The sequence below is a fragment of the Anser cygnoides genome, chromosome 1 (assembly GCF_040182565.1).
Source record: "Anser cygnoides isolate HZ-2024a breed goose chromosome 1, Taihu_goose_T2T_genome, whole genome shotgun sequence".
NCBI lineage: Eukaryota > Metazoa > Chordata > Aves > Anseriformes > Anatidae > Anser > Anser cygnoides.
The window spans coordinates 211,594,439-211,606,839 of NC_089873.1; the positions used below are offsets into that span (position 1 = coordinate 211,594,439).

The 12,401-nt window shown below is 46.5% G+C and overlaps 1 protein-coding gene across 1 annotated transcript; it reads left to right on the forward strand.

The window, feature by feature from the left end:
* Positions 1–7,718, forward strand: OR2AT4 (olfactory receptor family 2 subfamily AT member 4). The gene is given in 3 exon segments (XM_013191225.3): positions 1–298; positions 6,665–7,555; positions 7,558–7,718. Coding segments are annotated over 3 exon segments (1,350 nt in total).
* Positions 7,719–12,401: the final 4,683 nt, after the last annotated feature.

Sequence of the window (12,401 nt, forward strand, 5' to 3'; positions counted from 1 at the left end):
ATGGGGCCCGATGCCATGCATCCCAGGGTCCTGAGGGGACTGGCTGATGGAGTTGCCAAGCTGATCTCCATCATATTTGAAAAGTCCTGGCAGTCAGGTGAAGTCCCCAGTGACTGGAAGAAGGGAAACATCACTCCCATTTTTAAAAAAGATAGAAAGGAGGAGCCAGGGAACTACAGACTGGTGAGCCTCACCTCTGTGCCTGGGAACGTCATGGAACAGGTCCTTCTGGAAGCAATGTCAAAGCACGTGCAAGACAAACAGATGATCCAGGACAGCCAGCATGGCTTCACCCAGGGTAAATCATGCCTGACTGACCTGGTGGCCTTCTGTGATGGAGTGACTGCATCAGTTAACAAGGGAAGACTGACCGATGTCATCTACTTGGACTTCTGTAAGGCCTTTGACACGGTCCACATGACATCCTGGTCTTCAAATTGGAGAGATTTGGATTTGGTGGGTGGACCATTCAGTGGATAAGGAGTTGGCTTGAAGGTCTCACCCAGAGAGTGATGGTCGATGGCTCCATGTCCAGGTGGAGGCCAGTGACGAGAGGTGTACCTCAGGGGTCTGTCCTGGGACCGGTGCTGTTTAATACCTTTATTGTTGACATAGATGACGGGATCGAGTGCACCCTCAGAAGTTTGCAGATGACACCAAGCTGAGCAGTGCGGTCAATACACCAGAAGGAAGGGATGCCATCCAGAGGGACCTGGACAGGCTGGAGAAGTGGGCCCACGTGAACCTCATGGGGTTCAAGTCCGAGTGCAAGGTTCTGCACCTGGGTCAGGCCAATCCCAGACACGAGCACAGACTGGGAGAGAAACTCACTGAGAGCAGCCCTGCAGAGAAGGACTTGGGGGTTCTGGGGGACGAAAAGCTCGACGTGAGCCGGCAGTGTGCGCCTGCAGCCCAGAAGGGCAACTGCGTCCTGGGCTGCATCACCAGAGGGGTGGCAGCAGGGGAGGGAGGGGATTGTGCCCCTCTGCTCTGCCCTCCTGAGGCCCCACTTGGAGTCCTGCATCCAGGCCTGAGGCCCCCAGCACAAGAAGGGTGTGGGGCTGGAGAGTGGGTCCAGAGGAGGCCATGTGGATGACCAAGGGGCTGGAGCACCTCTCCTGTGAAGACTGAGAGAGCTGAGGGTGTTCAACCTGGAGAAAAGAAGGCTCAGGGGAGACCTCATCGTGGCCTTTCAGTACTTAAAGTGGTCTTATAAGAAGAATGGAGAGGGACTCTTTACTTGGGTAGATAATGATAAAACAAGGGGAAATGGTCTTAAACTAAAAGAAGATAGATTTAGACTAGACATTAGGAGGAAATCCTTCACTCAGAGGGTGGTGAGGCCCTGGCACAGGTTGCCCAGAGAAGCTGTGGATGCCCCATCCCTGGAGGTGTTCAAGGCCAGGTTGGATGGGGCCTTGACCAACCTGATCTAGTGGGTGGCATCCCCGCCCATGGCATGGAGTTGGAATTAGGTGGTTGGACCCACTACAATGGTCTTTCAGGCCCCTTCCAACCCAAGCCATTCCATGACTCTATGACGATTCTATACACCTGTGGGTTGTTTTGCATGTGAAATTCAGCCATTTGCCAAAATGTGTATTATGTGGGTTTGGGTGACAGCCAACCTATGGAAAAACCACGTTCCCACAGCTCTAGGCTCAAACCCAGAGCTGAGACCTCTTGTCTCCATGCTGCGCTTGAAGTGTAGCCCAAAGTACAACCTGTCTCCATAGACCTAGTTGCCCCGAGCTTCTTAGCACGGCAGGGCTGCAAAGCCACCAAATTTCAGCGTTTAAGCCGCTTGTGACCCCCAGAGCATCCCCAGGCACCCTGTGGCTCACCAGCCCCCCTGCAGTCTGAGGCTTGGGTACCCTGAGGCTTCAGTGCACCCCAGCGCGGGTCATGCAAGCCCTGATTACACCAGCCCTGGGTATTAATTATGATGGAAAACATCAATAAAGCCCCCAGGAGCTGCTACCGCCGAGAGACCAATTTGTGCTGTTTTCATTGGCATTGCCACCCAAGCGTAAGAATTAGAGCTTCAAAACAAACATGTTTGGAAGTGCAACTTTCCCTGAATGCTTATGGGAGTATTTTTAACAAGGGCGCTCAGGAGCTCTGCTATCAGAGGCCCCACATCTGTTCAGATGGGATCAGAGATTCAAGTGGGAAATTGCTCCAGAAGATGTAATTTAGGAAATGTGTGGAAATGAGCAGAGTGGCTACCTGTCCTGTTTGCAGGAACCCACAGGAACCCAGTGGGACTCACAGAGCCTGGAGGAGAAGCAGTGCAGGAGCTGGAAGAGCAGAACATGGCCACGGGTGGTGGTAGCGTGGGCACCTCTGAGGGCAAGGGGAAGGAGGGAGGAGAAAAGTCGATGAAAAGAAAAGTCTTAAGGGCTGTAAGCAATGAACTGAGCTGAACCAGTGTGGGGTTTGGCTCTTCCACCATCCCAGCACGGGGTCCCAGCCAGGAAGGGCGGAAGCTCTCAGGTGGAAGGACCTGGCCCTCAAGGGGATCCGTGGTCTCATTTGGGAAGCCTGGTTGGCTCCTGATGTCCCAGCATAGGGTGCGTGCCCACCCCACAGCTGGCCAGGTGTGATCAAGCTCTGCTGAAGGTATAAGCATTTGGGATGGAGGATGCAAGCTCCTTGTCCTCCCCCTGCCATGGCAACCCCACGTGGGACAACCACTCCACGGCGGTGACAGCACCATGGTCCTGGGAGCAGAAGTCTGATACCACCAGATATTGGCATGCTCAAGACCATACAGCATCCAAATCTGCAGCAGCTTTTAGCCCTGACTGCGTGGGTGCTTCCCAGAATTGGGCAGTTCAGTAAAACTGCCAGCCTGGAGAAGGGATTGTTGTCCTGTAACACGCTTTTTCACTGATTTGTTGAGAAAGAACAGAGCTTAGATAGCCCCAGGATCTTATATTGTGGGTATATCTGAAGCTATTTGTAATTAAAACTTAAATCATAGCTGACAAGACAAGATCACAGCTTGAATGATTTATAACCAGCACTGAGTTCCTCCCTGTGCCCTGCAAGAGGCATCTGGTTACCTGTTTTCCTAGAGGAGTATTGGGACTAAACTCCCAGATGACTAAATGGAAGGGAGACTTTTCTTATCCGCAGTCTAAACTCAGGCAGCCACAGTTCTGTGGGTTTGCCTGCTTGGAAATGTGGCCGGGCCCTGGAGCAGGAGGTGGGCGGCAGGATAACAGCCCCAGAAATGGGATGGAGAAGGCGTGACACCACCAGAAATGGGGTGGAGAAGGTGTGACACCTGTAGTGCGCACGTCCCCGTTTCTATCCATGACACAAGTGGAGAATGGCACGGGGCGAGATAATCCTGAAAACACACCTACGATACAAAGATGTGTGCAACCCACCCGTTACAGAAAAAGCTTATTTCAGAGGTTCTGTTTGAGGCCAGCTGGCTCAGCCTGGCACCAGTCCCACCTCGGCTGCACAAACCAAACCCAACTGGGGGTCCTCCTTGTGCCAGCAGGCTCCCAGCAGGGTCAGGCTCTTGCCAAGCCCCCAGGGATGCTCTGCTGCCCCAATCTGCCCCCTTCCAAGGGTTCAGATCCAGGGTGCTGGACCCAAGGAATCGGTCCCAAACCTGCATTCTGGCTTGTCTTCTCCTCCCAGGGAGCATCCTGGGCAAAATGGCCTGGAGGAAACCCCACCAGACCCCTCCACCAGCAGACCCCTCCAGCTCTTCTTTTGTATTAAAGACATGACCGCAATTGGGATGAACAGATGGGCCTGAGGCGTGCAGATGGGCATGGTTTGTTTTTTTGTGGAGTGTCTCGATATGCTCCTGGGGTGCAGGTGGGTGCATTATTCAAGATAAAAATGAAATCAAATCTTTATTTTTCTGCATGTCACCCAAGGATGAATCCTGCACTGCAGGCACCTTAGAGCCTCAGAGCCTATTTACACAGGACGGGAAGGATTTACCCCTTTCAGACTGCCACCCAACAGCTTTCCCTTAGGGATGGTTAGGGACCCTTGTGTAGGCAGGTGGTGTCTGTAGGCTCCCTGCACGGTCAGCGCAGAGAAAAAGGCCAGGAGGTGGCCAACAGACCCCTCTGCAACAAAATACCAGTGGTCCTTGGGCTCCTGCCAAGGGGAATTAGGAACCAGGGGCCGACCGGCAGTGGTGGCACCGGGGTTGTGCAGGGGGGAGAGGGAGATGCCCCAGTTCCATGCCTTCCATAGCATGAAGATGCCATCGAAAGGGCCGGCGCCGAACCAGAGCTGGTCAGGAAAGGCTGTTTCCCTCGGGGGGGTCGTGCCCCAAGCCCCAGCCCAACAGCCCACCTTTGCCACGCCATGAACTTTGGGTGGCAAAACCTCCTGCCTTGCTGCTCCGGATTACACTAAATTGCACAAATCCGCCGTTCCTCCGGATTACACCAAATTACACCAATCTGTCGTGCGTAATTCCCAACCGCTGCAAAGTGCGGCGAGCAGCAGGGGGATTCAGATCTGTTCAGGGGGCTATCAGCAGAATAAGCATGGAGAGCCAGGTCTGTTAGGAGAAGAAACGTGGCGAATCGAGGCCACCAGGAGAATAAAGGCAAGAAAACAGCCCCCAGAGCATCGCTGGGGAGAGGGCTGGGAGCAGGGCAGCGCGCCCGGTGCCAGCGGATTTATTGTGGGGTTTGTCACTTGTCACTGAGGATGACATTAAGGAAGGGGCAGACCTTGTTATAGCTTCAAACTGCAAGTGAGTTATCGCTGATGTTATTCTGTTAACGCGATAATATTTTTTTTTTCAGCCTAATGAAGTGTTTCGTGTTGATTTACTTTTTTCTCGTGGAGCCCAGGATGGAAAAATATGATTGTAATATATGTCAACAGGCTCGGAAGAATGGGAATGTGATCTACAGTGTCTGAAAACAACTTCAAATCAATGCTAATTTTAAGGACATTACATGCTGGCAATTTTAATTCAATGCAATATATTATGTAGCTTTTTTTTATAGCACAGCGTTGTTTGTACAAATTATATCCTCAGAGCTTACCAGTTTGGAAAAAAATAATGAGACGGAGAAATGGAGAAGGGTAGATTAGATGAGAGGAAAGAGTAAGCAAAATATCAATTGTATTTAAATCTCAATGGGGTAGAAAATCTATTTATTTGTAATATTAAATGGATCTCTTCTATATGGTTATGGAGATGACTTTCTGGGTGAAAGGTAAAACTATCTGAAAATTACCAGAGATTTAATAATGTTAGGAAATTGCATGAGACCAGCCATCACTCTCAACTACTTGAGGCTAAGCAACAAACATTTCCAATTTTCCTTCTCTTAAATTGGGATAAAGAAACCAAAAAAAGGCACAAAAACTTAATTAAGCTTCATTTGTCCTTCTTTTTCTTTTTTTTTTTTTTTAGTATAAACCTAATGAAAACAAGGGTGTTTTTTAATGTGTGGGGGTTGTTTATTTTTTTCTGAACATTATTTTGGTTTTGATTTTCCTGGTATTAGATAAAATAGATACATTCTACAGGAATTTGTGCCTATGAAAGTGAAGGAGCAGTTTTGTGGCTCGAGCAGAAGATATTAGAAGTTTCCAAAATGGTGTTTTATTTTGCCACAGCAAACAAACATATTTCATAGGGCAGGATAGTCCTTTTTAATCTGCATTAAATCTTTATGAGCAACCAAGGAAGTATTTCTGTTGAGAGGAAAAATGTCCTTGTAACTCAGAAAGCTTACAAGCCCACAACAGAGACCTGTGAAATAAATGGAAAACTGTGGCACGCACCTTCTGGCCTTTCCTGGAAAAACCCAGGAAGTGTCACAAGCTTATTTAAATAACGCAATTTCAGGGCTATACTATGTAAAATAAAGATATGTAAGGGCTGAAAGCTGTCACATAGCGTGGGCCAGGCCATCTGAGATGAAGGCACTGACTGATACTTGTTCCTAGTTTTTTACGAGTGTCTTTGAACTTATTGAATCTCTAAAGCATTTCTTACTATAGTAAAAGACATGATGCTGACCTAGATCAGCCAAAAAAAAAAAAAGAAAGTTTTGAGAATGCCCTTGTTTTTATGTCCCAACAGAACAAATTGGAAGTCAAAAGAAATTCTGCGTTTTTATGTGAATTTCAGCAACAGCAGCAGAAAGGAACTGCGTGCTGCAATGACTGTGAGGAACGTGATGAGCTGCAAGTAGACAACCAGGGGTATCAGAGGCATGAAGAGCGGTGATGAGGATGACTTCCAGTAGCAAACCTTGTAGCATCCTAGCAAAAGAGAGGCAGATGCTTTACTGCTCCATAAATAAGTCCCTGAATTCCCTTAGGGGAGAAAAATGGGCTTTTTTTGTAATGGGGCTCATCTCCTCCTCAGCACAGAATGGGGCGGAGGAGCCACGTCCCCAAAACGTCCCCCATGGACCAGAAAGGGACCCCAGAGGAGCAGTGCAGATGGAGACCACCCACAGCTGGGTGAGACGAGTCCTGCCCTTCGTGTCCTGAGCTGGAGAGCATGTCTTCTACTGACTCGGACGTGATCATCATCATCAACGTATAATTCAAATCACCTTAATTGCTGGCGAGAGACCAGAGGGGCTGAGCTGTGTGCCGCGACGTGCTCAGCTCTGTGTGATTTCCCCAGTGTGTGTTCTCCTTGCAGAACCTCTCGAAGATCCTCAGAGAAATGTGATGCGTTACCAATCCCCGTTTCCTTGCATCCTCTTCGTCCTTGCAGATGCTTTGACCAGCCCCACCATGGAGAGCTGCAGCAGCAACGCTTCCACTAAAGACTTTTTCCTGGTGGGTTTCCCAGCTCTCCAGGATTTCCAGACCCCCCTTTTCTTTGTCTTCTTGCTCTTCTACCTGCTGATCCTGGTCGGCAATGCCATAATCATCACCGTGGTGGTGGTCGACCGCACGCTCCACAAACCCATGTACTTTTTCCTGGTTAACCTCTCCGTGCTCGACGTGCTCTTCACAACCACCACCGTTCCCAAGATGCTGGCCATGTTCCTGGCCAACGCTAAAACCATCTCGTTTCGGGGCTGCTTTCTGCAGATGTACAGCTTCCATGGGCTGGCGGTGACGGAGGCGCTGATCCTGGTCGTTATGGCTTACGACCGCTACGAAGCCATCTGCAACCCGCTGCACTACGCGGCCAGGATGACGAGGAGAGCAAACGCCGCGCTGGCGGCGGGCGCCTGGATAACCGCGCTGCTGATACCCGTGCCTGTCGTCCTGCAGACCTCTCGGCTGGCCTTCAGGGAGGCTGCCAAGGTTCAACACTGCTTCTGTGACCACCTGGCAGTCGTTCAAGCCGCGTGCCCCGACTTCAGGGCCGATTTCCAGAATTTCTTGGGGTTCTCCATCGCTATGACGGTGTCAGTCGTCCCTCTGTTGCTCGTCACCCTCTCCTACATCCATATCATCCTCTCCGTACTAAAAATCAGCTCCAAAGAAGGACGAGCAAAGGCTTTTTCAACGTGCACCTCCCACCTACTCGTGGTGGGCACTTACTACTCCTCCATCGCCGTGGCGTACGTCTCCTACAGGGCGACATCCCCGTTGACGTCCATGTCATGAGCAACGTTGTCTTCTGCATTTTGAACCCCTTGCTAAACCCCATCATCTACACCTTGCGGAACAAGGAAGTAAAATCTGCGGTCAGAAAGCGTATCTTTCCGAAAACGTCTTCCCTGTCTAAAAAAAATTAAATTATTTGCATAAAATTTACAGCTCTGCAGAAGCCTCATGCTAGTTTCTGTTTCATTCCACTGGTTAATTAATATATCATCGCCTTTAGAGTCTGTTTGGGTCCCCTGAACTGTGGTATATCCTATGTTAATGTATTTCAGCCTATTTATGTGAAGTTTTTAATACACTTGCATGCAATATTTACAATTTCTGTTTGGTTTATATCCTTCAGTGACTAAATCACTGATGCGCTAAATAAAGCTGAACTGGAGTGGCACCGCATTTCTTTACACTTCCCCCTCCGCATTGCACCGTGGAGAATTCATTAATTAAATTCCTCCATTTACGAGTTCCAGAGGTGGTAGCTGTTATTTTCCCAACACATGGCAGAGGTGACCCTGGGATGTTATTCCTAGGTGAGAAAACTGGAAAATTACGGGACTGCAGAACTGGGGGAAAAGTTAAAGAGAAATTTCAAACACAGCTCAAGGAAGCGGTGTCGGCACGCAGCCCAGCGCTATCGACTGCCTCTTTTATCAAGCAGCCTGATTCACAGGTTCCTGTGCTATGAAAGCTAATGTGGAACTACAGCCAATATAGCACGACGGACCTCAGATTTAAGGCAGAGATGTTATTAAGTATCAGTGAGTGTGTATGTTTATCTGGAATTTAATTCATGTTTTTTTTTTTTCTCCAGAGCAGGCAGACAGTCTGGTACAAATGAGCCTCTGACCTTCTGAGCCATGCCTGACTTTTCCCAAGATTAACACGCTGAAATACATGTCTTTCCTATGGCGTCTGTTTAACAGACCCTTTCAAAGCTCGCAGATATATTGGGGTCTCCAACAGAGGTTTGGGGGAGACTTGGGCTGTCGCCTCACTCACTCTTCCATTAAGATGCTGAGCTCAAGACTGATTTGACCCAGGCTCAACCCATTGCTTTGGTTGCCCAGGCAAGACTAGAGGGGTCTTTTCAAAGGTCTTCTCCCCGTGACACTCCTGCCCTGCCCCGAGAAGAGGGCTGGAGAGGAGAAGACCCTGCCAGGTGCAGGATGCGGCCGCTGTGTTTGGTGCATGCGGAGCAGCTCAGCCGCTGGTGCTGCCCACCACCAAAACATACACGTAGCCTGGGGCTTAATCAGAAGAAAGTTAAGAAATAATTCATCTAAGCACAGCAGTTGGGTTAGTCAGAAGATGGTTTTTTTTTTTTTTTAAGGTGTTTTTTATTGTTCCCTCTGAACTGAGTCCCTAACGTGCAGCAGCAGGAGATGGAGCAGGGATGTTCCCCGAGGGAAACGGGGGGGCTGAGCCTTGGTGCCCTGCTCACGAGATAGGAGAGATCCGTGCACGTATTAAAAAAGAGGTGGGGAATTCTTTGTCTCCACCGGGGATCTTGTGGAGAGGAAGCTCAGGTGCCTGAAGAGCTTTCCTGGGACCAGGAGGTCTCAAATCCATTTTTAAGACTTCCAGGATTGGACTGCGTTACCGTGGGCTTCACGAATCGTAAAAACAAGTTTTCCGTGGTCCCAGCGTGCGCAGTCTGTGGCCCCGGGGCTGGGATGGCTGACGTTTCCTCGCAGCACAGAGCTCCATCACTTCTGCCTGCCTGCAGCAGAGTTTTGTTGAAATCCCCTCCTAACAAAGTGCACGGCGGCGAGGAACCCTTCGCAGCACCCGGTTAAACGCTCTCTTTGTTTTCATTACTCTTAATGTTAAAAACCTAAGCCTTACTTCATGTTAAAAGCCTAAGCCTTACTTCGACGTTACTCATTTCCAGTCATAAGATATATTTCTTTTTTTTTTTTGGTCTGGCACCAGCTCCCTGTTGGCCACGTAAATTCACGTACGAGGTGATCAAACTCTTCCTTGTGAAATAAGTGCCTGGAGGCTCTCACTGCAATCTATATTTTCCAAACTTGTAACCATTCCCACGACTCTTCTCCCAGCCCGCTCTCCACGTTTTAAAATTCTTCAAGGATGCTCATTAAAAAATTGATATAATCACCCCATATTGGCTGCTCCGTCATCAGACACAGAGCTTATCTCTGCGTAATGCTGCCAGCATTCCCCTGCCGATATACCCAGAAGCCAGTCCCACATCTCCCACCACCTCCCGGCACCTTCTGTCAGGTGCTGCTGGGGATTGGGGTGCTAGAAAAGGGTCCAAAACCCATTGAAATCCAAAGGATGACCGAGCACGGTCTGCGAGGTAATGGGGAGTGCTGCGCTCTCTCCTTGGCTGGTCAATGGGAAAAGAAAAATTAAGCCCTGGAGAAACGGTGCACTTGGTTTCCCCCATTGCTACTGAGTAGGATGCTACCAGCTGCCATAATAATTCTGTGGGGGTCTTGGGTGATGGCTCATTGTCACAAAGCACAGTGGGAAATCGGCCTGGTGCTGGAGAAAAAAAAACACTACAGCTGGAGGGGTGAGCCGCTGAGACCCACCAGCAGCACCGCTCCTCCTCTGAGACCACAACTGGGGTGAAAAAATAAAATAAAATTAAATTAAAATAAAATAAAATAGAATAGAATAAAATAAAATTAAAATAAAATAGAATAGAAGAGAATAAAATAAAATAAAATAAATAAAAGTAAAGTAAAATAAAATAAAATTAAATTAAATTAAAATAAAATAGAATAGAATAGAATAAAATAAAATAAAATAAATAAAAGTAAAGTAAAGTAAAATAAAATAAAATAAAAGTAAAGTAAAATACAATAAAATAAAATAAAATAAAATAAAATAAATAAAAGTAAAGTAAAGTAAAGTAAAATAAAATAAAAGTAAAGTAAAGTAAAGTAAAATAAAATAAAATAAAATAAAATAAAATAAAATAAAATAAAATAAAATAAAATAAAGTAAAGTAAAGTAAAATAAAATAAAATAAAAGTAAAGTAAAATAAAATAAAATAAAATAAAATAAAAGTAAAATAAAATAAAATAAAATAAATAAAATAAAATAAAATAAAATAAAATAAAATAAAATAAAATAAAAGTAAAGTAAAGTAAAGTAAAATAAAATAAAATAAATACCACCTCTCACTTCTCAGAAGTTTGTTTTACCATAAGAGAATAAACCTCCCATGTGTCCCCCTTGTGTCCTTCTCAGGGTCCATCTGCAGGAGCTGCACCCAGCGCATGCCTTTAGCTGGGGAAATAGCCAAGATAAAGGCATTGCCTGGCCTTCGGTCCCCCCCGCACGCTGCAGAGCTGCTGGGGCTCATCCTCAAAGGGCTATCGCTGAGCAGCCAGCACTGTGTGGAACCCAGAAAGGTTTTTCCTGAGCAGTGCCCAGTGCCGGAGGATGCTCAAGGGGAAGCAGAGACCTGGGTCAGCTCCAAAGGCTCCTTGCAGTCACCCGGGCACCTGCATTCAGGGGAAGGATTGCAGCAGGCAGGGCAGAGAGGCTTGCAAGCAGCATTCGGAATATCATTATGGAAAATAACTGCAAAGATAGGATGCTAAAGCCTTCTGCACTTCCCTCGTTCATCACATTTGACAATATAATCATTTTGCCTAACAGCTAGAAACCATTTCCAGCTAACATTATTTGTTATCTGCAGCAATAGCATTATAATAGTATCTAGAGGGCTATGCAGCTGCCTTTTACAAGACATTGTATTCACATAATACATTTTCTGCTCCAAACCTTCCACTGGTTTTTTAAGAAACAAAAAATAAATAAGAATTACGTCGAGCATAAGAAACCGCAGGCTCTGGGCATCGCTTTTCCAGGAGGAGCTAAGTATTGCTGAGCCATGGGAATAGATCCGCAAATGAAAATGAACCCCAAATCCTCCCCAGACCATGCGCCCAATTTGTGTGTCAGCCAGAGCAGCACTGCACAGCACTTCACTCCTCATCCAGCTTCTCTTACCCAGTGCCCGTTACTGCCATTAAATGGCTCCAGGTCTCCCCGCCTCGCCGTGGGGAGGGCAGCCCCCTTCTGCAGCCCCTCCAGAGGTTGGATTGCTCTCCTTCCTCTACTACAGACTTGCAGGAAAACCATTATTTTATTTTATTTTATTTTATTTTATTTTATTTTATTTTATTTTATTTTATTTTATTTTATTTTATTTTATTTTATTTTATTTTATTTTATTTTATTTTATTTTATTTTATTTTATTTTATTTATTTTATTTTATTTTATTTTATTTTATTTTATTTTATTTTATTTTATTTTATTTTTATTTTTTATTTATTTTACTTTATTTCTTTTCTTTTCATTTTCATTTTCATTTTCATTTTTTCATTTCAAAATGAAAGAAAACCAGAAAATAGACAGGAAGTGGAACCAAATCAATCAAAATATCCCAGGTTTTGCATCCATAAAAAATATAGGCACCCCAAGGAACTTACCAGAGCCCACTTTTATTTCCTGGTCTCCTCTCCCTCGTGAGAGCCCTCTCCCCCTTCACCTGCTGCCTCCTCCTGCCCAAGGTGTCCTCCCAAGCCAAGAGCTTGTCTCTCATGGAAATTCTGCACACATGGAAGCAAAGCAAAGGCCAGGTTGTTTCAAGTACTAACTGCAAAGGACTTAAGAGTTTATGTAATCTATTTGAGAATCAGAATTCTTCTACTTAAAGTTCCTATAAAAGTAGATGTCTTTTTTCCATGGTTTCTCACCATTTCCTTTATACTCGTCATCGAACACAAAAACTTCAAAACAGATTTGTTTTTGTACATTTGTTTTGGCTTA